This window comes from Microtus ochrogaster, chromosome 7 (genome assembly GCF_000317375.1).
Source record: "Microtus ochrogaster isolate Prairie Vole_2 chromosome 7, MicOch1.0, whole genome shotgun sequence".
NCBI classification, from domain to species: domain Eukaryota; kingdom Metazoa; phylum Chordata; class Mammalia; order Rodentia; family Cricetidae; genus Microtus; species Microtus ochrogaster.
In genome coordinates, this window is record NC_022014.1 from 34778683 (window position 1) to 34803107 (window position 24425).

At 49.5% G+C, this 24425-nt stretch overlaps 1 protein-coding gene across 1 annotated transcript in view; it reads left to right on the top strand.

Annotated features, from left to right (window-relative positions):
• Positions 1-219: 219 nt before the first annotated feature.
• The window catches only part of Hs3st3b1 (heparan sulfate-glucosamine 3-sulfotransferase 3B1), a 37091-nt gene continuing 12885 nt past the window's right edge, over positions 220-24425 (top strand). The window contains exon 1 of the mRNA XM_005349870.2: positions 220-1129. Within this exon, the coding sequence (XP_005349927.1) occupies positions 588-1129 (542 nt within the window). The 5' untranslated portion in view covers positions 220-587. The remainder of the gene's footprint in view (positions 1130-24425) is intronic.

Sequence of the window (24425 nt, forward strand, 5' to 3'; positions counted from 1 at the left end):
TAACCCCAGACTGCTCTACCCCCCCTTTCCGAGCCCTTTCCACACCCCCACGTTCCGAGAGACGATTGGCTGTTTCGACTTGGGTGAAGCTCTGACATTTGCATGCAGCTCGCGGTTCCTGGTAGGTAGCGCGGCCCGTCACTCTGAAGGCCGGGACCGCCCACTCCACCTCAGTGCCGGGCTCTCTTCCTGCGCAGTTCTCCGCAGCCTCTGCGGGCAAGCGCCGGGGCTGCTCTCAATCTCCTGGCTGCGAGGAGGCAGCCCCGGCGAGCTGCTGTGCGCCCCGTCCAGAGTATCCGGGGTGCAGGATACAGCGTCCTCCGCAGCGCATCTGCCCGCAATTCTCGCCGCCCTGACTTTGCGTTCCAGTCCCGGCTTCTGGTGGGCAACATGTCAAGAGCCGTCGCCGCTGCAGCTGCCGCCGCCACCCGGGAAAGAGCCTCAGCCTCGGCAGCAGCGCGCACACGAGGGCAATAAACCGAATCCTTCGGGCGCAGAGCGGCAGGGGACCCTCTTGGTGTTCTCTGCTCCGGCAGGACTCGCGCCATGTGCTGAGCCATGCCCCTGGCCGCGCCAGCCGGCCGCGCATGGGGCAGCGCCTGAGCGGCGGCCGGTCCTGCCTCGATGTCCCGGGCCGGTTCCTGCCGCAACCGCCGCAGCCCCCGCCGCCGGTGAGGAGGAAGCTCGCGCTGCTCTTCGCCATGCTCTGCCTCTGGCTCTACATGTTCCTATACTCGTGCGCCGGCTCTTGCACCGCCGCGCCCGGCCTGCTGCTTCTGGGCTCGGGATCCCGCGCTGCTCACGCTCAGCCAGCACTGGTCACAGCTCCGAATGAGACATTCCCTAAGATGCCTTTTCGGGCGTCGCTGGCTGCAGGCAAGGATAAGACAGTAGTCGCCGGGAGTCAAGAGGAGCAGAGTCCGGAGGCACCGGACTCCCCCAGCCCCATCTCCAGCTTCTTCAGCGGCTCTGGGAGCAAGCAGCTGCCGCAGGCCATCATCATCGGCGTGAAGAAGGGCGGCACGAGGGCGCTGCTGGAGTTCCTGCGCGTGCACCCCGACGTGCGCGCTGTGGGTGCCGAGCCTCACTTCTTCGACCGCAGCTACCATAAGGGCCTCGCCTGGTACCGGTGAGTTTCCTCTCCAGCGGCCGGCTGTGCCGGCCGCGATCCGGGCCTTGAGCCCCCACCTCCACCCCCCGGAGCCGTTGCTCGTCAGGTGGGGAGGTAGCAGGGGTACAACTTCGGGCAACCGAGGGAGGGCAGGGACCAAAAAGCGACCACATATTGTGGGTGGATGCTGGCAGAGAATCTGGGTGCGCGCGGCTAGGCTGTGACAGCAACCTACAAAAACTTGTAGCGGGGCGCGGGTGGCTCCGTGGTCCGCTGCGTTCTGGAATCATTCAGGCGACCTGGCTGCAAAGATACCCGGCAGCTACTGGGGAAGTGACAGAGGAACCAGCTACTTTCCAGCGGTGGCGATATCCCAATCGGATAACTCGGTGTGGCTAGGATTTTGTAGTTTTCGCAGCCTGGGACGCGGGGAGGAGTGCTGTGGGAGTGTTGTGCGTCTCTGGGTCGCAGCCTCCTCCACACACCAACAGCTAGAGTCGCTTCTGCTGCCCAGATGGGAAAAGGGGGACAAGCTAAGGCTCGGCGCCAAGGCTGCCTTGAGTCTGTTAACTTTTTGTTACAATTCTCCTTGTTACCGGAACCCAAAGGGGGTCTGACCTGCTTGGCTGGAGAGCCCCCTGTGTTTGGGAGGGTGGCGGGGTTGCTGCGCCGATTTGCTGGCTGCTGTGCGCCGGGCGTGGAGCTGTGCTGGTCCCTGTCGGGCAAAGGCGCGCACTGCAGCCCGCAGCCACTTCGAAAGCTTCTGGGCGCTCGGGGAGCTGCCGGCGCGTTGCCGTGTCCCTGGCCTCTGTGCTGAGAGAGCCCCGGCCAGGACGCTAGTTTCCGCGGACCTTGGGACACGTCCGGGCTCAAAGAATATCTCTGGACCATTGATTGAGAAATGGGGGTTGCTTCGAGGTCGTGACTTCCGGATGTGTGTCCAGTTCCAAAGGGACCCAGACTCCGGGGTCACAATCGCGACCTCTGCCCACTGCATCCCGGGTTGTTGGGCTGGTGTGAGCTGCTGGAGGGGTCACACCCCAGTTTCCGGAAACCCGGTCGGGTCCCCAGTCCCTTAGGTCACCACCGAGTCCTCTCCTCTCCCTCGAGTTTTTTTTCCAGACCCAATTACTTTCAAAGAGGGTCACGACTTTCGAAAATAAGGAGAGACACGAACCGAACCTCGCTCTCTGCTTCGACCATACTTTCCAGGACCCGGACGGCGTGGCGAATAAAAGGGCCTGACCCCAGAGGATTAAAGCAGCTCCTTTCCCAGCCTAGCCCGCCCCCTCCCCTTTGTCCTTTATGCTTTTTTTCCCTTTAATTGTGAGGGGTTGCCCAAGTCTCGAGATTTAAGCCATCTGTGACCACCGCCCTTTTCGCGGTTCCCAGGACACTGCGGGTTAGGAATGGGGGACTCAGATGCAACGCCCGGGTTCACGTCCCACCGGCGGGCATGGGTGCGCTTATCGGAGCCCTGGGAATAACGCGGATTCTGGGTGGACCCGTAAGCGCCAATACTTTGGTGTAGCCAGGTGCAGTTTACCATGGGGTTAGCCTCACTAACCATAGGCTATTTCTATCGATATGTTGATATTACCTCTATCCCACATCCTCCCCATACACACCCCGCTCCTGGGATAATGTTCAGAGGACAGGGTGGCAGGCTAATGATTAGAACCATTTGTGGTGGAGCCGAGCCCAAGGCAACACAGGCTTTTTGGTCAGACCCACATGAGGCCGGGTCGGGAGGAACTGGAAGGCGAGTCACTGCGCACTTGAGCGTATTAGAGGCACCTGGAGCAGGCGGTGGAAATCCCCACTGGAAGATTCGCGCGGAGGCGGAGGTGGCTGCCTCCACCTGCCACCGCCCTTGCTGAGCTGGAGGCCCTGGCTGCGCTCGCTCGAAGGGCGGAGAGCGCAGCCCAAGAGCGTGGCGGGGACCGGCGACCCGAAGCTGTAGCGCCAGCAGCCTCGGAGACCGGGCCCAACCAGGCCGCGGTGAACCAGGGTCCTCTACCTTCTGACGCCACCGAGAGGCACAGGCCCCGCGGCGGTGACCTGGTGGATCTAACTGCCACGGTACAAGTGTCCTGACTGAGACCTTCCTGGGCTGTCTCACCAGGGATCGGCGTGCCAGCAGAGTTACTGGATATTTTCTTAAAGAAAAAAAAAATATGTAAAATGCTTTCTGTGTACTTAAAACTTGTAAATCACTTTAGACTGTTCTGGGTGACTGGGCCATTGTAAGGACTTCACAAATAATTTGAAAGCAACCCTGAAACTTTAATTTCAACAAGCGCCAGAAACCCTGACCCAGAGCGCTGCACCTAGCCCGGCTGGAGTCGACCAGGCTCACAGGGCCAAATCAGGCCTGCAGGGTCCCTTCTGCTCGGTCCGGAGAGAGGCCTGCCCGCTGGAGAACAGCATAAATAATGATTAACCAGAGAGTTGCAAGGCAGAATAATGGTTAAAACCAGTCCTCAAAGCCAGAGTGTGAGCGAGGACTGGCCTTTTTAAAGGCATTTGTGACAAAATGGGAGGGGGTGTGGAATGGTGAGTTCTGGGGTCAGCAAGCAATGGGTTGTAGAATGAGATCGTGGCGGTGTCTGAGCAAGTTGTTAATGAGTTTAATGGGTTAATACAAAGCCCCGCCAGGGGCCTAACCAGGGCCTGGTGGGTTTTCCTGGATGCCAGGGAATTTGCAGTCCTTCTAGCTCCCTACCAAGAAACCATCAGCCAATGGGTGACCCAGACTCCTGGAAGGCCAGAGCCTGCAGAGGTGGCAGCTTGGAGCTGACTCTGTGCCACCACCCAGACATAATGCTTCTTTACAGCACCGGAGTTTACAAATAGCAGCACAAAGCTAATGCGAGCTAGTCCCAGCCTCTGGCTGCCTGAGTCCCAGTTTGTAGAGCTCTGAGCAGACTTTCTAGTTCTCTAATCGGCCTCCAAGCTTAGAGAGTGCCCGATGGTGATGTCTAAGGGGCTCATGGAGCTGTCTGTGAGTGCCATGAAGGAGAGATTTGGGGCTAGGGGAGCAGGAACTTAACCCTCCCCCCCCCCAGGTGAAGCAAACCTCCAACTAGCTTGGTACCCGGATTTAAACTGGAGAAGTATTAATGCTGCAGTTTTTAAAAAGCATTTCTTCTTGATCCAGTTTAAGTTTTTGTATATTTCCGTGAATTTGATAGCCCAAGTTTAGGAATTAACTTAGTCCTTGTTGGCTTGTCATTTGCTCCACATAGTTTACCGGTGGTGGGAACTCCTGTCACAGAATGGCTTTCCTTTCCATTTCGTTAGGCGGCACTTCAATGACCATCCCCCACCCCCACCCTTGCCCGTGCATGTGTGTGTGTGCGTGTGTGCGTGCGTGTGCGTGTGCGTGTGTGTGTGTGTGTGTGTGTGCGTGCGTGCGTGTGTGTATGTGTGGTTTACCAGTGTTGTAGTTAAACTGTACTAAATGTTTGAACCAGGCACTGTTTCAAATGATCAAGTTAGCTAGTTTAATCCTCATTGCCATCCATGAAGTGACTACTTGGATGGTGAGGAGACACTGGCAAAGAGGCTAATCAACTTGCTCAGAGACTCCCAGCTAGAAGTGGCAGAGGTCTTATTCCAACAAGAGGTCATTCTGTGCCAGGCTTCCGGACTTTAGTGACCAGAACATGGCGTCACTCATGTGTAATTATTCAAAGTGATTTCTGCTCTAATAGAGTTTGTGGGTTTCCTGCCCACCTCCAATCCCCCCCCCCCATGTAGAGTGCCCACGCTGTCATTTATCTTAAAGCCTTTGTAATGTCAGGATGGTTTGGAACTATCCTACACTGGTTTCTAACTAGATGTGGACAATCACACCGTTCTGGCACTTTTATTTCTCTGTACCACACAGCTAGAAGCAAAGGAGTCATTAAAATGACAAAAATATCTCTCAAGGATAGTGGCTGAGAAAACAGCCTGTGTCTCCCGGAGGAAGTGGTTTATTCAATGCCATTTGCCCCTTTCAGGCTGCGAGGCCCAGGTTAAGTGACATTCTCAAGCCCCTTGGAATTAATTTCTTCACTGGAAAAGATAGAGAAAGACAAGAAAGACACAAGAATGACTTTGCACTTATTAATCAAAAGGCAGATGTAGCTGGAACTCTGCAGTTTTCCTAGGGGTTCTAAAATCCAGCTGAAAAATAGTAATTTCCTTTATATTTTTAGCTGATCTCCTGCCTCCATGTGCCTAGTCTGTTTAGAAAAACTTGGTAGCCAGCCAGCCCTGTTTCTGACTTCACTAGAGACTAAGATCTCATTGAGGATGATCTGTTTCTAAATAATTGCTCTTCCTTGGACCTGAGTTTAAGGCAAGTATGGGACCCACTTCTAGGCTGCTGGGAGGAAGTCAGACATCTCCATCGAGATGCAACAATTTGATCTACAAACCATTATGTAAGAACGCTGTCAAGATTTACCAGCAGGACTGTGTAGCATGTGTTGGGCTCTGTTTTTAATTAGGTTCCTAAATTACACCATAAAATGGTTGATTAATCTTTTACAAGTTGGGGGGAAAATATAACATAAATTAACCTAATCATAAGTGTTTTTCCCAGATGCTGAGTTAATAAAATTGTCAATATTTAATAGAGGCCTATTAGTTTTAGATAAATAAAATGCCGAAATGTATGAATTGAATTACACTTATTATCTTCCAAATGACCTTCCAGCAGGTCTAGGAAAATTAATTAGCAGTCCATATCTTAGGAAATATTCTTAAGAGATAGGCTACTACGGTAAATAGGAATTAAATGCTGATCACGTTTGATTTTTGCATTTTTAAAAGAATCTACTTATTTAATAAGTGGTGACTTAATGTACACTAATAATTACAAAATGTGTTTTTCCTGTCAGCAGTATTCTGTTTGCCATGGCAGGGTGATTTTACACAGCTCCTGAATTGCCGGGATTTTTTTATGTTTTGAAAAATCAGTATGTCTCAAATTCTCATTCTAAATATGCTTGCTTCAGTTTAATCTTTTCAGTTTAAACCATACTATGAGACATAAGGTTTTCTCCTACAAAGTGACTTTTTGAATCCCTAGACTTATTTCCAATTGAAAGTTTGCTAGGAATAAACTTTTTTTTTCAAGCAAAACAAAAACAACGGGCAGCTCTCTGAAATCAGGAGTGATGTGTTTACACAGAATCAGATCCGAAGCCTGGAACCAAGACCCCTCTGGGTGCTGCTTGTTCTCACTCTGTGAACACAGAAGTTAAACTGACTGACAGAAGCACAAAATGCCCACATGCATGAAGACAGACAGCTTCTAGGGCTGTGAAGGGTATTTCCAGAGGGTTCTGCAGCTCCTGTCACTGGGTTATCCCAGAGAACAAGAGGAATTCAGGGCAGGGCAGTGGGAGACACTTGACCCCTCCTCCCAGGGTGTGGTACGGTGTTGAGGGCCATGAGCGCATATCCTGCCTTCTTCAAGTGACAAGAAAGAAGAAATGGGACACCAGTATCACTGAACACTAATAGATCAGAAGACTTCTTTATAATCTAAATTGTTACCTTGTTAGGGCTGTCTAATTCCTTGCTCCCAGAATATCCTACCTCAAATAAAATTGCTGCTTCTGCCTGTAGACTGGTTCTTATCCTTGTCCAGAGATGGGCGAGGTTACCTTTGAGGAGCAATAATTATTCTTAGTAATTTGATAGGAATTCCATATAGCCAGGAGGCTAAGTGTTACAATGTCCCTGGTGCTCAAGAAGCCCTACAATACCGTTCTGGAGCACAGGAGGGGCTCTCTAGTATATCTGCTTAAAATTCTTTTACGTGTGCCCGTCACAAACTTTGCTGTCATTTGATAAATATTTTTTTAAAAAATAGCATAAGTTCCTGACTCACTCAAAGAACTGAGTTCACCGTGACACGTGAGAAGCGTGCACAATGAAGTTGTACTACTCCGTGTTTGCCCCGCAAAGTTATGAAGTTCTGTAGCACAGCAGGGAGGATCCAACTAACAATAACGCATTATGTAACAGAATGGAAGAAACTTGTACATCCCCACCACGAAGAAATTAAGGTGATGGATATGCTAATGACCCTCGTGTATCCAGGAATTGAGACATCACATTCGGCCTCATGACTTCATACAAATGGTGTCAGTTAAAAACTACATGTAAAAGTTGAGTGTGTAGCCAGGGAAATAGATGCTGTTAACGACCTTTAGTAAAGAGTTCACATTTCTCAATATATAAAAGGACACGAAGTACGTTGGTTGTTAGAACGAGACATTTTCTTTGTATTCAGGGTAGATGTGAACAGTAGTCAGCACCCTGTTAATAATCAGGTCTCTGTCACTTCCAGCCCCAGCAAGACTGCTTCGAACCTCCTTAGATGAGACCCTGACCATGACCATTCCTGGTGTGTCCATCCATCATCCGCGACTTAGTGGGACGTCCAGATCCAAAAATTGCCTCACACAGCCTTGCAGCACACGCAACACACACACACACACACACACACACACACACACACACACACACACACACACACACACGCTGGGATTCTGGAGATTGGGGGTAGTCAGTGAAGAGGGTAAACTGCACTGGGAAGAGCCGAGAAGCCTTTTTCCACGCCCTCTCCTGATGTGAGGGAGGAGCCGCCGTCCTCTCTCCAGGCCTGGTGACATTAGTGTGCAATGGGACCCACGCCGGCCAGCCTCTGCCACGCGTGCGCGTGCGCTTCTGGCAGGACCTCACCTGTGGGGCTGAGCCGGGCGGAGCTGCCTCAGGCCGCGCACATTGGTCGGAAGGGACTGCCCAGAGACCAATGGCGTCGGGCTTGCACGGAGGCCCGCCCATGGGCTTTCTCTGAGCGATTCTCTGCCCAGTTCTAGCCTCTTGTTAGCCTTGCTGCAGCATTAGACTGGCCAGCCCGGCAGGGCCGCCTTCAGGACCCCAGCCTGCAAGCGTTCGGTGGAAACTAACTTGGTTCTGGCGTGAGGAGAAGAGAGCAGTTGCTTTCTTATTGCTGCAAGTGGCACTGAAAAAAACAAAATCCAAGATTTAGCCCATTCTTGCCCTAAAGAGCAGACTCTGTGGAAGAGAGGAAGGCTGGGAGACTGACACAATCAGACACCAGTCCCTCCAGACCCCTCCCCGCCTTCTGGAAGCTGGTCCTTGTTCAGTCCATCCCTTAGGAGTCCCTGGGGGCCTCCCAGATGATTGTTCCTAAGGCTCCAGGCATTTAGCATGTGCCAGCGCCGCCAGTTAACACAGATACACAAAGAAGAAACATCCTGTTTCCACCCATTAGCTCCGCAGAAGCCCCAAGTGGGTGGGTGGGTGTGTACCGCAGGGAGTGGAGCAAAGCTTAAATCCAAGGCAGATCCCAGTCAGCTCACCCAGGATGACCTTTATCTTGGGGTCCTTCTGGCTACTGAGTAGGTTGGATTAGAGGTGTATGCCACCAGGCTCAGTGAGTAATGAATGCACTCTTATAAACTGTATTTACTTTCCCCCCTACTGCTCTAACAAGGGCATATTTATTGGGCAGTTGCCTTCAAAAGATTAGGCTTCATTTTCTGGAGCAGTTTTAGGCTCACAAAAGAGAAAAGTGTGAAGCACAGAGATCTCCCGGGTACCCTCACCTCGATACATCATTCTTCCGAGACCCGTTCTCCACCAAGGGGCGCATTTCTTACAGTGGATGAGCCTTGGTCAGATAAGGGCCTTGCCACCACCCTGGCTTTCCTTAGCAGTTCGGTAGCCTGTGAAGATGCTGTCAGTGTTGAGGATGGGAACCGCGTACAGCAGTCCAGACTTAGTGTGTGCGACTTTGGCAAAGGGTGCAGCTGGTTAGCCCCTCTCATCCGTACTGGGCACGGAACACAGCTTGTTCATCCCTCCCCATGACTCTGGCATTGGAGGGAGCTGCACGCCCAGTTCCATGTCTACGATGCACTTTTCATTGTGAAATTTCCGCAGCCTTGTTTCTCGCAAACATTGGGAATGGGGTTTACTGTTTCTTCTTGCCCATTTCGCTTCATTTGTATTTGAACCTCTGCAGTCGTCCTGGGACAGGCCTTACTCAGCCAGGTGCCCTGAGTCAATTCCAGTGAGAAATTTCTGTCTCGAAATGTTTAGTTCCCTAATAGATTTTTTTTTCTCCACCTGTTGGTAACTCTTAAAGTCAGTTCTTTGCCACAGATACCTTTATACCTGAGAAAGTCACATGTCTCTGATGCCAGCACCCCCCTCACACAACCAGGGCAGGACCCAACAGTGTGGCTGAACCAAAGACACAGTGTGGGAGATAACTATGCTTCCAGCTCTACCACAGAGAGTGGCCGCGGTGCTGTTTAGTGAACTATCTGGCTAAAGTTATTGGTATTACTAATTCTCTCTCTCTCTCTCTCTCTCTCTCTCTCTCTCTCTCTCTCTCTGTCTCTGTCTCTGTCTCTGTCTCTCTTTCTCTGATCATACATATAACATACAAAATATGTATGTTTAATTTTGCTTGACCTAGCATCTCCTTTTGAGCCAGAATTCCTGTATGTATCCTGTTTTCATTCATGTCAACCATCATCTTGTGATGTGTTTGTCTGGATGCTAATTTGGAGTATGTTGATGGAGCAAGCCTCTGAGTTTTCTTGCAGTTCTTTGACCTCCTGATCATGTTCTCTGTCTCTGCTTTTGCCTCCCTTCCTCCAACTCTGGCCTCCCTCCATCTTTACCCTAGGAACAGGTAGCCCCCTCTTACTATTTGAATCAAATCCCATATGCAAGCCTGCCTCTTGGGCTCTTGGGATAGCTGTTTAGATACAATGTGGCCCCCTCCAAGAGGTTTGCTACAGAGTGAACAATAACGAAGGTGAAGATGGGTAGTAAAACAAAGGCGGGGTTAGAAAGTGGCCCACTGAGGAGTGGGAGGCAGGCTTGTGAACTAGAGTTTCAAGTCAGGTCTTGCCATTGGCTTCTTTAGCAGGCCTCCCCTGGCTGTTGTTGCCCAGAGCAGGCTAATTGCAGGTTCTGCTTTCCACGAACAGCCTAGGTCTGCTTTCAAAGGCGAGTCTTGTGGTGTTTACCGAGCAGGGTGTTTGCCTGCGTTGGAAACGATGGAGCTAGTCTCCGCCCTGCTCAGCAGTGTTCCTGTGGTCTCTGTGTGTTTTGCCCTGGCCCCAAGATCATTGTTCTTCCTGGGTGTAGTGCCGAGGTCTTCACTAAATAATGTGAACAACACTTCAAAACACCAACAGCCTGGGGCTGGAAGCAAAACAAAACAAAACAAAAAGCACATGTTCTGTTTTTGTGTCTGCAGCCATAGAGAATGCTGGAAGGCACCCTGAGCCCCACTGCACCGGAAAGAGAGGAGCTCTCCGGATTGGGTGTCATTAGGACAGGAGGTGGGTGGGACAGTTTAGCTGAAGAACTTGGGGTTGATTACTGCTGATGTACACTTAGGTTTCAGGAGTGTCTGTATTTCAGCCTGCTAGGATCACCTTCTTATCTCCTGGCTCAGTGTCTTGGGTAGGCTCCTCCCACTTGGTGTCTGTCTAACACCTGCCAGGCCAGGATGCCCTCAACCCCCACCCCCTGCTCAGAGGCAGACATTTGGCAGAGGCAGTCCACGGGGCAGAGAGAGAGAGCAGACAGGCACATAGCGAGATCCTGTTTGCTGGTCCTGAACTAGCTTTTTATGCTTGTCTCTTTTTTGGTCCTCTAAAGTTCCATGTCTGTTTCGGGGACATTGAATGCGCTCTCTCTCTCTCTCTCTCTCTCTCTCTCTCTCTCTCTCTCTCTCTCTCTTCTTGAGGTCTTGTGAGATTTGGGCAGTTACAGGGCAGGTTTACTACCCAGTCGCCAGTCATGCCTAGGTGATACTTCGCACCACTGTCATTCATTCATGATTTTCTCTGCCAAGTTTTGAACATCTAAACTGGATCAAGTAGTAAGTAGGCACTCAGTAAGCAAGCTGTTAGTTTTCCGTCTGAGTCTTCAGGGAGCCCACAGTATTGGCTAGGGTCAACTTAATGAGAAGCATAAGGAATAAAGAGAAATACAGCCGGACCAAGCAAAGGGCCCTACTGTGTTGGGCTTTGAAGGGTGGATTTGAGTTTACTGGCAGATTGTTAAGGAAGCTGTTAAGGTGTTAAGTGCAGAGAAAAAGGCCCAAGAGTCTTGGTAGAATACTAAAAGTTGGTCGGAGCACACAGGAAGTCAAGAGTTTAGGCATGGGGAGGAATCTAGAGGTAGGGGAATCCTTCATTTTTACCAGTCATAGGAAGTTTTCAGGTCAGCAGATTCTCCTGTGTCAAAGATTGTCACCAGCCTTGTTTGAACTATATGTCTGAATTCTTCCTATGGATCTCTGAGGGAAATGAAGTAACTTGATAGGTCAGTGCAGGCTAGACAGGAAAGTTGGTAGGTATCACCCTGAGGTAGCTAGCACTAAGCCTGCTCGACCAGGCTTGCTTAGGCATCTTGGACAGATGCTGTGTCCTTCCCAGTGTGGTCACCGCAGTGTCCATGCCCAGCTTTTGGGTACCCGAGTGCCCTAGGTTCTCCTTCATCCTGGGCTCTGAAGCTCTGTGGGAAAGGCCCTGGTCTATTATTCCCATCTACTCCAGACACCGGAATGTGTAAGAACACATGGGCTCTAGTCTGCTGTGGGCATGGCTGCCAGCGTCTGCCTGTCCTTTACCCACTTCTGTGAGTTTAGAACTGGGCATGCCTGGACAGGGCTTCTCTGCCAGCACTGTGAGCCAGGAGGCCCGTGAAGGAATGCCACATGGGCAGGGCCAACCTTCATTTCTAACACTCAGACTTCTGAGGCCCAGAGAAGCCACATTGCCCTCTTTCCCACATGGCTTAGGCCTGTCCCTGCCCTGACTTCAGAGTAACTCAGTTCAGTCTGGAACCTTCCATGAGGGCATATAAAAGTGGTCACAATTGCTGATTGGCTTTGGCTTAGAACTGCACCCTTTTATCTGGTGTTACAGGAGACCCCAGAAGAGGTGTAGCTCCTGGGTCGGGCTGCCCCACCCCTGCCTCCCTTCCCACCATCTCCTCCAGGGCATGACCACTCATTCATTTTTAGTTATTTTGGGGATTGCATTTTCTTCCTGTTACAGCTGGAAACCCCCAAACAGGCTCCTGAGGATTCTGTGTTCTGAATTAAGAACATTTGCTGAGAGCAGCCAACTACATATGGACATTCTCTCCTTTGAAAAATGTTGAAGCCCCCTCTTCCTACCCATGTGGCCCCCAGTGGGGGAGGTGAGTTTGGGGGAGTAGATAGGGTTCTGAGGATCTAATGTGGAAAGGCTGAAGCAGCCAGTGGGGATCACCAGTCAGGATCAACAGTGGGGCTCAGCACCTGGCAGGCCAAGGCAGGAGGCTCGGGAGTTGACAGCCAGGCTGCGTGGAGACATTGCCAAATATAGATCAATAAAAAGCTGGCCTTTTGTTTTGCCATGTGACCTTCATACAGAATTCAATTATTTATTTCTGTGTTTATTGCTCTTTTATTCGCTGTAGCAAATATTTGAAATCAACATAGTTGTCCATCAACAGATGGATAAGAAAATTTGGTATCTACCTGTCATCTATCATCTATCTATCTATCTATCTATCTATCTATCATCTATATATCTATATACTATACTACCCAGCCATAAAGAAAAATGAACTTAGATATTTGCAGGAAAATGGATGGACTTAAAAGGTCACATAATCTCAGAAAGAGAAAGATGCATTTTCTCTCTCATACACAGAATCTAGTTAATTCTCTCTCTCTCCCCCTCTGTGTGTGTGTGTATGTGTGTGTGTGTAAATAAATACCTGTGTGGGTAACAGTATAAATGTAGAGAAGAAAAAAGAAAGGCTAAATATGAGGGGATGCGGGAAGACTGAATGCAAGCGATGGACAGGACTCATGAAAGAGGATCGAAAGCTGATCGCTTTTCTAATTCTAACTCTCCCGAGTTTTTGGTTTTGGGTGGTGGGTAAGTAATAAAACGTATTTGGTCCTGAAAGTGTGAGGTTTAGTGTGAAACTTCACAGCTTCTATTTCGAACACTAGTTCTAACCTTATACGGATTCATGAAGTCCAGTAGAAGTTGGGTCTCGTTAATTATGGTGTGTGATTTGCTTAATTTATTTTCAAGTTTTTCTTAATAATGTTTATGAAAAAAAAAGAATTTTCCACTTGATGCTTGCATGTCCGTTGTGTGTTCTGACTTGGAATTGTTGGGAATTTTCCCCAGTTCTAAAATCCGTTTCTCATATCTCCATAGAATAATTTACAGAATTCTACCTGCTACCTGGGTGGTGGTGGCGCACGCCTTTAATCCGAGCATTTGGGAGGCAGATGCAGGCAGATCACTGTTTGAGGCCAGCCTGGTCTACATAATGATTTGCCGGACAGCTAGGGCTGTTACACAGAGAAACCTTGTCTCAAAAAACAAACAAACAAAGAACAAAAAAAGAATTCTCCCTGCCAGAGGTCTACCTTGGGGACCAGCAAAGGGCTTGGGAAACAGGAAAGAATGAGGGTTTTTCAGCAGGGATTTTGTTTGTTATCTGGATGTCCCCAACGTTGGGTTTTGTTCTTTATAATTGCCGTTGTTGTGTTTGAGTGTGAGGTGCCCGCCCAGGCCCACATATGTAAACTTTTGTCCACAGCTGCTGCTGCTGCTGCCGCCGCCACCGCCTAAGAGACTGTGAACCTTTAGGAGACGGGAGCCTGGCTGGAGGAAGTATTTTAGCAAGCTCTACTTCCTGTGTTGCCACTGTGTTTCCTTCCGGCCAACTTCCTGTTCCTGCCACCATGCCCTTCTTGACATGGTGGACTGTATTCCTCTGGAACTAGAAGCCATACAGGCCCTTTCTCCCTTCAGTCACTTTCGCTCAGGGTTCTTTCTCACAGCAACAGGGCCAAGAGACTTGCAGCCTGATTTTTTTGTAATTTACTGAGCACCTGCCTTTTGTTTGTTTCAAGGATATTACAGACCACCTTCTGACTAGCATGCTCTTGCCAAGATGTAAGGGTTCCTGCCTGGACCCTCCTATCACAAAAAAAAAAAAAAAGGTCTGCTTCCAGGCCTTTCCTTCTATAGGACTGTGTCCCCTCACGAGCCCTTCCTCTCTACAGTTGGCTTCTCATCATGTATTTGGTCACAATGACGAGTGACTGAAGCAAGGTGACTAATGCAGACTGTCCTGGGCTTCCGTCCCCATGCCCCAGTATTCAACCTGGAAGCCAAAATAGCAATTCTGTTGAACAGAGTTCAGCAGGGACTGAGTGGAAAAGAGGGTGTCCGGAATAAGAGGGCATGGCTCAAGAGCCTTCATGATGAAGGAGAGGACCCTCATCCGCAAAGAGGTTCTGTTGCTTGTTGGGATGGAGCCTGCCATTAAAGGAAAGCCCTGTAATTAGAAATTCGACTTCGAAATGGGACCAGCAGCTGGAGCAGCTGTAAACTCTGCACTGCATTCCTGGATCCTAAAGAGGGGGATGCTGGAGCCAGGGTACCCACCTGACAGTAAGTGGGTGACTCTGCAGGTGACCGTCTGTACTGAGGGTGTGGTCACCTTCCCGTTTGCAGGGTCCAGGAATTGGTGCATATACAGCCGATTCCCTCTTCACTGGCTCTGCATTTTCAACCCCACCCTCTTGGTCCCTTCCTTCTTTCTCTCTGTTTCTTTCTTTTTTAATATTTGTTTTTATTTCATTTGCATTGGTGTTTTGCCTGGATGTATGTCTCGATGAGGACATCAGATCCCCTGGAACTGGAGTTACAGGGGTGAACTGTCATGTGGATGCTAGGAGTTGAAGCTGGGTCCTTTGGAAGAGCAGTCAGTGCTCTTAACCACTGCATCATCTCTCTAGCCCCCCTCCTTCTTTCTTTCTGATCTCAATATCCCTTCATCCTGCCCCCCATTGGCAAACTTCTTTCTGAGTACTCAACTCAGGCCCTTACACATGCTAACCAAGTGTGCTATAGACATGAGCCATCATCCTTAGGCCTCAGTACCAAACATCCTTAAGATGTCTACTCTAGCCAAGAGTGGTAGTGCACGCCTATACTCCCAGCACGTGATAGGCAGTCAGGAGGGTCTCAATCCAAGGCTCCCTAGTGCAAACTCCACGTCAAAAGACAACAGCACAAAAGCTCTCTTTGCACTCTTTTGCACGGCACAACCTGTTTACTTTCACTTTTATCTGGCCACCAAAGGAGAGGCTGGGTCGGGGACAAGACAGATACAGGGGCCCCGTCAGTGGCTGGGTTTTCCCCAGGATCCCTGTCTCAACAGACACATCCACTCCCTGGCTTATAGCTAGGCTAATTTAATTTTCAGCTCAGAGGCCGCCCCCCATTTGGTGGTAATCTCAGATAGTTAATGAGCTAGAAGGAGAGCCAGCCTATGGGACGGTGTCTCACTCCTAGCCTCAGTGGCTTAGCAGGGCTGATTTATTAGCCGTTTGTTCCTGGTGTGAGTGGGCCCGGGCAGTCTGGCACAGCTTCCTGATTCTCCCCTCTTCTAAAGACCAACCGAGCTCTGGCTTCTGGCCTTAGCTTTTGGATCTCTCTCCTCCTCTCACAGCCGGGGTGGAGTAGAAGGGAGGAGGAGAACCCTGGACATAGAGAGCCTCATGCTGGCTCTTCTGCCCAGCCAGCCCGCACTGCCTGTGAAACTCCTCCAGCTCTTTATTTGAGAAGTATCTGTCTCTCCAAGCCAAGCCAGCATTGAGCAATTCTGGCCTGAAATTCTGTCTCAACATTTGGGCAAGTGTTTGTCTTCTGTAGGACGATGACACACTTGAGAAAAGGGGGAAAGCCTGCGCTGTGGAGCGGGAACTCGGGAACTGAGGCCGGCAAAGCTGCGGGCTTTTAGCTTTGTGACTGCTGGCTGTAGGGAAGGCCATTCAGCTTCCACTTCCTATATTAATCTGTCTTTCTTATGCACATGTACACACAGTCACACTCCGCCTAATGGTGTTCTGAGCGATGGCTCATTATGCCATCTCCTCCTTTGTGTCAATATCTGAGCACACTTAATACCCGGATGGTTCAGCCCAGGACCTGCTGAGGTCACATGGGACTCCTGTCACATATACAGCCTGTGAATAACCAACCCCTGCTGTGTGCACATACCATCTCAAATATGTCCTCTCATGGACATGCATGTGCAATTCCATTTATATATGTATAAATGTCTATGCATGCTCTTTGTTTCATCATCACATGCGGTCCTTACAAACAACATTAATTTTAAATCAAGACTTTTCAGGTTTGATTGGCAGGTGGGAGGACAGAGATCTTTAGAAAGGAGGTTGGTGATAACGGATGGGTCAGAGGATGCTGGTGATGATATTTGTACATTTTGATCTCATAGGTTGACTCCACTGCTAACTCACTAACTATCTTAGATTACCAGCACGTGGGGTGTGACACTTCTTACAGCCGTTGCCTTGGGGTAGAGATGACCCTAGAAACTCAGCATTCTAGAGTCTGAGTTTTGCTCCTTCGTTTGCCCGGTATTGGATTTGGGGACCAGGAGCCTGCCCTCCCTGAGCTGCACTGTCCCCTGAGGTCCATCCTTTGCTCACCCCATCTGCAGGGCTCCATGGTAACGTGGCTGATGTAGGGTAAGCCTGCTTCTTCCTCGCCAGAGGCAGACTGCTGTGTTTCTGTAGGGGGCACTTCGAGCATCACACTGGGCAATGTTTTTGAGATTTGACAGAATGGTGCAGACCTCATCCTTTCAAAGCTTAGTAAAATGCAGTGCCCCCAGCCTCACACAGAACACCTGAGAATGAGCTGAGCCTGTGGGCTTCAGTGCGATGGGATCCGAACACTCGGACAAATGCATCCATGTCCACTCTGGCCTGTTAGCACCTTGAGCAGACGATGGGCCCGCGATCTCTTGTACACTGACATCAGGAGCTCTTGTCCTGTGTCTGTGTACCCCTAAAACTGAGGAGCAACTTCCCTTTATTTGCTGCAAAGAGGTCCTCTGCTTTCTCAGACTCTGTGACTCCCAAAGGCTGAGGAACTCTGGCCCAAGGCATGGAATTCAGTCACTGTCGTTGGTTTCTTTTTGTTTTTTGTCTCCTGCCCCATCCTCCCTACCCTCTTTTTGTCCAGCAAAAGTCTTGCTTTGTAGCATAGCTCAGGATTTTCTCCATCCAGAAATCCCCCTGCCTTCAGGTTCCAGGCTTATTCCTCCATGCCTGACTGTAATATTTAATGAGCCTCATTTCTGTTCTTCACAGACAGGAGCTCTGGTGGCTATGCCTTCCCCTTTATGACAGCCGGAGTCCTCAAACCATGAGAAAAAAACAGATCTTTCCTTCCTCTTTTTTTTTTTTTCTTTTGCAGGGGGAGGCGGTGAGTTTTGAGACAGAGTTTCTCTGTACAACAGTCCTAGCTGTCCTGGAACTCTCTCTGTAATCCAGGCTGGCCTCGAACTCATGGAGATCCACCTGATTCTTCCTCCCGAGTGCTGGGATTAAAGGCACGCACCACCGCGGCCCACCTTCTTTTTTAACCTCTGTTCTTAAAGCAGCAGTGAAGGCATGACTAACCCACAGCCTTGTGGAGATAGGATCACACTGAAGGACACTAGCCAGGGAGACTGGAGCAGGGCCTCTTCACACAGTGCCTGGTCCCGGGCTGTCTGTCACTTGGGCATTTTGACACCTCAGGATGACAAGTTAACTCTGGGCATTTAGCAAACCCAGGGGAGCTTTCAGTTTGATCTGTTTCCCAAACGTGCTAATGGGGCTGAGGAAAGCCGGGCTCTGATCCCTCCTTTAGGTGCTGTTTACTTATGGGCTTAGTGTGTGTTCTCAGCCCAGGGACTGAGAGTGGATTCCCAGGGGAGAGCCTGGCGACACTTAGAAGTTTGATCTGGCTTTGTCAGAGCCCAGAGAACCCGGAGGCTCAGTGGCGCCTCTCTCTCTGAGGGAGGCAATCACTGACTCACGCTGGACACTCCCACCCCCGATATGCCCAAATGGCTTTGCAGCAGCTTGATATCCGAGAATCGGGTACGGCATTGGTCTGCTGTCCATTTCTGTCTGTGTTCACTCTTGGGCCAAGAGCCCCAATCTTCTCAGTTGATGTTCTTTCCTGAATGACTCCATCCTCAAAACTTCTGGGGAAGGGACCCTGCTCCTTCTCAGGTGGATGAATTCAGAGCATATAGGTGCTAAACCCTCTGACAGTTTCCTTAAGACCTTCCGCCTAGCTCTTCTGGGGGCAGCTTTCCCCTGTTCCAAAGTTGTTTTTGAATGAGTTGACCCATTGCCAGCACAGCACCCTCCAGCCCCGCTCCAGCACATGCCTTTGGGCTCACGCCATTTCATTTATTTTAATATACTTTCTTGGGAAGGTCCGTAAGGGGTGTGTGTGTGTGTGTGTGTGTGTGTGAAGCAAAGCATATAGACTATGACACTAAAAGATGTCCAGTAGTGATGAAAAGAGGAATCAGGAACTGGCCGCATTTGGTGCCTCTGCAGCGACTACGGCCTTTTAGGCTTCAGGAGAAGGCAAGCTGCAGCCATGCAAGTGCAGAGTCTTGCTGTGTAGCACAGCTCTGGATTTTCTCCAACTCAAAATCCTCCTGCCTCAGATTCTACGGACATGCCACCATGCCTGGCTACACACCCTTCTTGCTTGCTGTACTATTTAATGACCCACATTCTTCACAGACGTGAGCTCTGGTGGCTATGAGTTCCCCTCTATGATGGACGCCTGTCTGGGCGAAAGAAAAGATGACTGTTCTGGTACTGAGACCGGAGGCTGGCCGCTGGCATACACACAGCTAAACCTCAAAGTTCGTCCAGCTTTTTTTGTTACAGGATAAGGAAAGGAAGAGAAAGATGACAGAAGAAGAGAGGAAGGGAGGAGAGGGAAGAAGGTAGGGCCATGACTCATGTTCCAAGACAGACAGACCAAGACCACATGAAGGGTTTTCTCTCACTCATTGTTAGTGAAGGAAACAGGCGAATCTTCCCGTTGTTACAGGATTTGTAAGTTTCCTTGCAGTAAAGGAATATTGACATAAATTTATGAATGGACAATGAACTTTGTCACAGAGAGGTGGGAAGGAAGATCCATGGAGCGTGGGCCCGAGGCTTGGTCTGCATCTCTATGTTCAAGACTTCCACCCTGCTGGGAATTCCCAAGTCACCAAAGCTGGAATCTTAACAATGCACAACTTTCGAGTGGAGACAACTCTTAATGTTTTCTTATTATTCCTTTAATTTTATTTCAATTTCTTTCTGTCCTTCTGTATTTATATATTTATTTTATACTAGTCTTTGGCAGACCCATGATACTGATAACCCCTACCTCCACCCCTAAGATGTCATTTCATGCCACTCAGCTCCTGCATCGTGTGACTTCTCATTGGCTCCGAGGGCAAAGGCAGATTCTACCTGCCGCTTGTTTGTTTGTTTACTCTTCGTTCCTCTAACAGTCATTCATTCTTGTCAGTGTGCAGGCAAGACACACAGCCCGGCCTTGGGACTCCCCGAGGACGGTCACAGCAGATGGACAAAAGCTACGGCGGGGCTTGTGTGCTCGTTAGGGGGGTAGCAGTTACTGAAGGGACCAATGGCTGCACACAGATCATTAGGTTGTTTCTGGAGGTGGAAGGTCTCAGGGGAGCAAGGAACATCATTATGCCTTGAAGAAACAGCTCTGAGCTGGTCTGAAGGGTTGGGGAGGGAACTGCTACAGAGCTAGTCCTCTCAAAGTCTTGTAGTACTTCTTACTTGGAGAAAGGTCATGTGGCCAGAGAGCATTTGATTATCATGCTTAAAACACAAGGAACGGCTTAGAAGGTTTTGAGATTTGTCTTTTAAAAAGACATCTGCAGAAACAGCAAGTAGAAGTGATGGGCAGGGTGGGGGAGGGCAACCTCAGCTTGCTTCTCAGCATCGACGGGGAGGAAGCAAGAGACAGTTTCTTCTCTGAACCTGGTGCTGTAGTGTTCACAGGTAATCTCAGCACCTGGAAGGCTGAGGCAGGAGGATCATGGGTTCTGGGTCAGTGCGGGCCGCAAAACAAGTTCCCGTTATTGAGAGAGACAGGAGGATATGCGGTAAGAAAGAAAGGAAAAGAGAGGTAGAAGAAGTCCCTTTCCTGAGTCAGAAATGAGTTCCCATGGCCTGACAGTAGAAATTCAGGGTGCCTCAAATGGCATCTTCCACCATCAACAAGGTGACATATGCTTTTATTGTCACAGAACACTGTCGTGAATCAGTGCATTTCCTCATATACTCCTGGGGACATCAGCACAGCAGACAGGGGTAGGAGGATTCTGCTATAGGTCTGAGATGCTATCTGATGACATTCTTATGTTGAGGGTTATTGGCCTGTGGTGGCGTGCTAAGTTAATGCATTCTAGAGGTCTTATCTTATAATCAAAAGAATAGCAGTCTAAATGTAGAAGTGAGTGATAATTGGCTACTGAGAATAAAGATAGCCCAAGATTATTTCGGTTTTTAATCTGCAACATTTCAACTTCTCCTAGTCACAAAATTCAAGCCAGTCAGTCTTCAGTCTCCGACATAAGTGTGACATTTTCCAGGAACGTAGTTTCACCCTCGTGGGTTCTTTTCCCCATCTTGAGCCATATGGGCTTGATTCATTGGGAGGCCACATAAGCACTATTTGTGGGGAGGTTTCCTGCCTATAAAATAGCCCTCCCAGAAGGTGCCTCACTAACTCATCCTCTGTGGAGGTCCTGCTGTTTAAATGACAGTCTGTTATCCTTTTGCTACTGTCCCAGTCTTGATCATGTTAGCCTGCCGGGCAAACTGATGTTGAGAACAACCTGAACAGAATGGGGCATCCCTACAGCCATCTTCTTCGCAGTCACTAACTACAGCCTTTTATGAGTTTGAACCAGAGGGCATAGCTTATTACCGGCCAACACTTGCTGGCTCTTTGCTCCTGCCTCTCAAGTAGCATAGATTCTCTGATCTCAGAGCACACTTCCTCTTTGCTCTTGATTGACATTCAAGCCCAGGACCTTCTTAATGTTGATGGCCTCTTAATGTAATTGTGTCACTTAATGTAATGGGAGTGGTGATACATAAATGTGTCATCTTTGAGAGCTGGAGGCTGAGGCCCCATGATAATTTATCCTTCCAGGTTGCCCCCAATTCTCTTCACATGTCTGCCCCATGACCTTCCATTCTGAGCTGTAAGCATAGCTCACTGCTTCCTTTTGGATTCCTTGACAGCTTGCAAGCGCTCACTGGTATTTTGCTATCTTATTTCGAAGATAGATATCTTTAAAATTCACAGTCTAGGGGCTGGAGAGATGGCTCAGCGGTTAAGATCACCGAGTGTTCTCCCAGAGGACAGGGTTCAATTTCCAGCACCCACATGGCAGCTCAAAACAGTCTGTAACTTTAGTTCCTAGGATCCCAACACAACACCCATGGCAAAACACCAATGTGCACAAAATATAAATAAGTAACTTAAAAACAAAACAATTCATAGTTCAATAAGTATAAAGCAAAATATGGGAGGCAATCAGATGATGAGATGTTGTAAAATATTTTGCTTTCAGATATATAGGCTTAGGACTCGGAGATTCGGAGCATTGCTTGTTCTTCCGGAGGACTGAGTCCAATTCTCAGCACCGACACAATGGCTCATGTCTGTAACTCCAGTTGCAGGAGAATCCAATATGCCTCTGACCTCCAGGAGCACCAGACAGGAAAGCAGTGCACAGGCATCTATGCAGGCAGAACACCCAGATTAATGAAATAAGACAGGTATTACAAACCAGATACATGGTCTTTTAAAACTAAGTAACCAGGCTAGTTTTTCAGTAAGCCTTGTGCAAGGCAAAGAGCTTGTCATCCTTAGCTCCCTCAGTAATTCTGTGGTCATACTGGATTTCCTTGTTGTGGCTACTTTTGTTCTCTTGGAGTGGGTGTGGGGCCAGGGTGAGGATGCTCGCTTTTGAATTTTGAGGAGATGCTGGAGATTTTATCTCAGGGCTCACCAGTTAGGCAACACCACCTTCTAAAGAGTTTCCATAGGATACAATCAGTGATGACGGGACATAGTCAGGTCCTGTACAATATTTTAGCAATCGCTTCAGCCGGCAACAAGCTCTCCCTTTCTTCTGTCTTCCAGTGTGAAATATACCAAGCAAATTGGAGTCTGTAGTGGTCTGTTGAAAATCCACTGGGCTTCTAGACATCATGGTTGACTGCGGCAATGGGAAAGTGAGCCCGGATAGGGCGGGGAGTCTTTTTCTCCAGCTGAAGGCCGACTCTAGGGAGCTTCCAATCATAGTAAGCTGAAAGTGGTCTCTCACCTAGGTGGAGCCTGGCTGGGGCTTCCAGTGGCTGTTAAACGAAGAGCTCCTTGGAAAGCTTCAAGCGCACAGACAAACCAACCAGGATGTAAACCAGAGAGAAGTTGTGCAAGATGGGAGACCCAGCTGGACCTTGGTTCTCAGTCAGCAGTGTTTCCAGGTTTCATACCTCCTGAGTCGCTGTGTTGGAAAGTGCTTCTCTTGCTTTCTAGGATGTTCCTGGGTCCTTTAAAGTCATTGATAAGGGGACTGGACACTTCCCTGAACCTGCCTTCCTTGTAGACTTTTGGCTGGTAAACAGAAAGAGGTGGGTGGGAGGGTTGCTTGGTGAACAGAAGGGGTGGGGGGGAGGATTAGCCATTATCTCCCACTTAACTTCCCAAGAGGGAGAAGGGAGCTCACTGGTGGCTTGGATTATGACTTTTCACCAGCCTCTCATGGACCTCTGTCGCCACATTCCTATCGGCTGTATTAAAAGCTGCTCCTCCTCATGTCCTGCCTCCGTTATCTTTATGGCTGTCATCCTTCCTGGGTCTGAGAAAGGGAGGACATGGAGTGGAAGGGGCTCCAGGAAATCAGGTCTTTTCCAAATGTTTGTTTTTAAATCAGTCTTTGAACTGAAGTACTGAACCCGTGCAATGTCTGTCTCCAGCTGTCCATCCCCCCGCCCCCCCCAAGAACTAGGAGCCATCAGAGGGAATGAGAGTAGCCTACCCCCCACCCACCTGGAGAGAATTCTGTTGCTATCAGAGCTCATCCCCCTACAAACTATGTTGGGTAGGAGGAGAAGGAAGAAGGAAGGAAGGAGGGAGGGAGGGAGGGAGGGCAGGCAGGCAAGCAAATGGAGGGACAGATGTTTCTATTTCGCAAACCTGGACCACAACCTCTTTTCTTGCTACTACAACAAGACAGCTTACAAGTGGGTGCCTAGATCTGAGGTTATCTGACACTGACCTTCCCCAGTCACATCTCCTGCCACCTCTCTGATTCTTCGCCCACCCCAGGAGCATCATCATCAGCCATCGAATGTTGATGGTTTCTGCTTATAATCTACTAGCTTATGCCAACCCAGTGCTGGCAGTAGGGGAAGACAGATGGGAAGGCCATTGTCAGGGTTACTTACACAACTTGTAAGCTGATCCCCGAATTAAAGAACAAGTTCTTGTACTATGATTATTGCTATTGTCTGCGTGTAGGTGTCTGCGTGTTCCTGCTTGTACGTGTGGATGCGGAAGGACAACCTTTGGGAGTTGGTTCTCTCCTTCTGCGTTCAGTTCCAAGAGCTGAACTTAGGTCATGGAGCTGGGGCCAGTCACCTCCTGAGCCATCTCATTGGCCCAGATCCATTCATGTGTCTACACTGGGAAAGGTCCCAGCCTGGTGCACAGGCAGGCCAGGAACAGAAGTTCAGGGTTTCTTAGGCTAGTGGGCCACTGTGTAGAGAAGCTGGCTCTTTGTCCCGCCCTGTGTATGTGGGGTCAGGTGGAGTGGGACCTTGCTCAGCAATTTCCATTGGCTCTTTGTTGACCAGGGATGCCCAAGGGGTCTGCAAACACACGCACACACACACACACACACACACATGCACGCACACACATGAGCACACACACCACAGAAAACTGCCTAAGCTTGGCTCCTAGTAGGAAGGTGAAGTCACAGGACTAGGTTTGCACCCACCCTGGGTATTTATGACCCTAGGGACCAATCACTGTGGTGAAATTCTGCAGGTAGGATCTTGGGCCATTCTCTTCTCTCTTCTGGGTCTCTCTCTCTCTCTTTTTTCTTTTGCTTTCTGTAGTCTGGTGTCCAGAAGAAACTTCTGTCTTTTTTCCTAATGATTTTAAGGTTTCTTCCCCCCACCCCCACCCCCAGAAACAGGACACAGATCCCTCAGCTTTTGCAAGATTTGCCCCTCTTCAGGCCTCAGTGAGACCCAGTAAACAGAAACAGAAGCCTGGGGATCTGGAACACA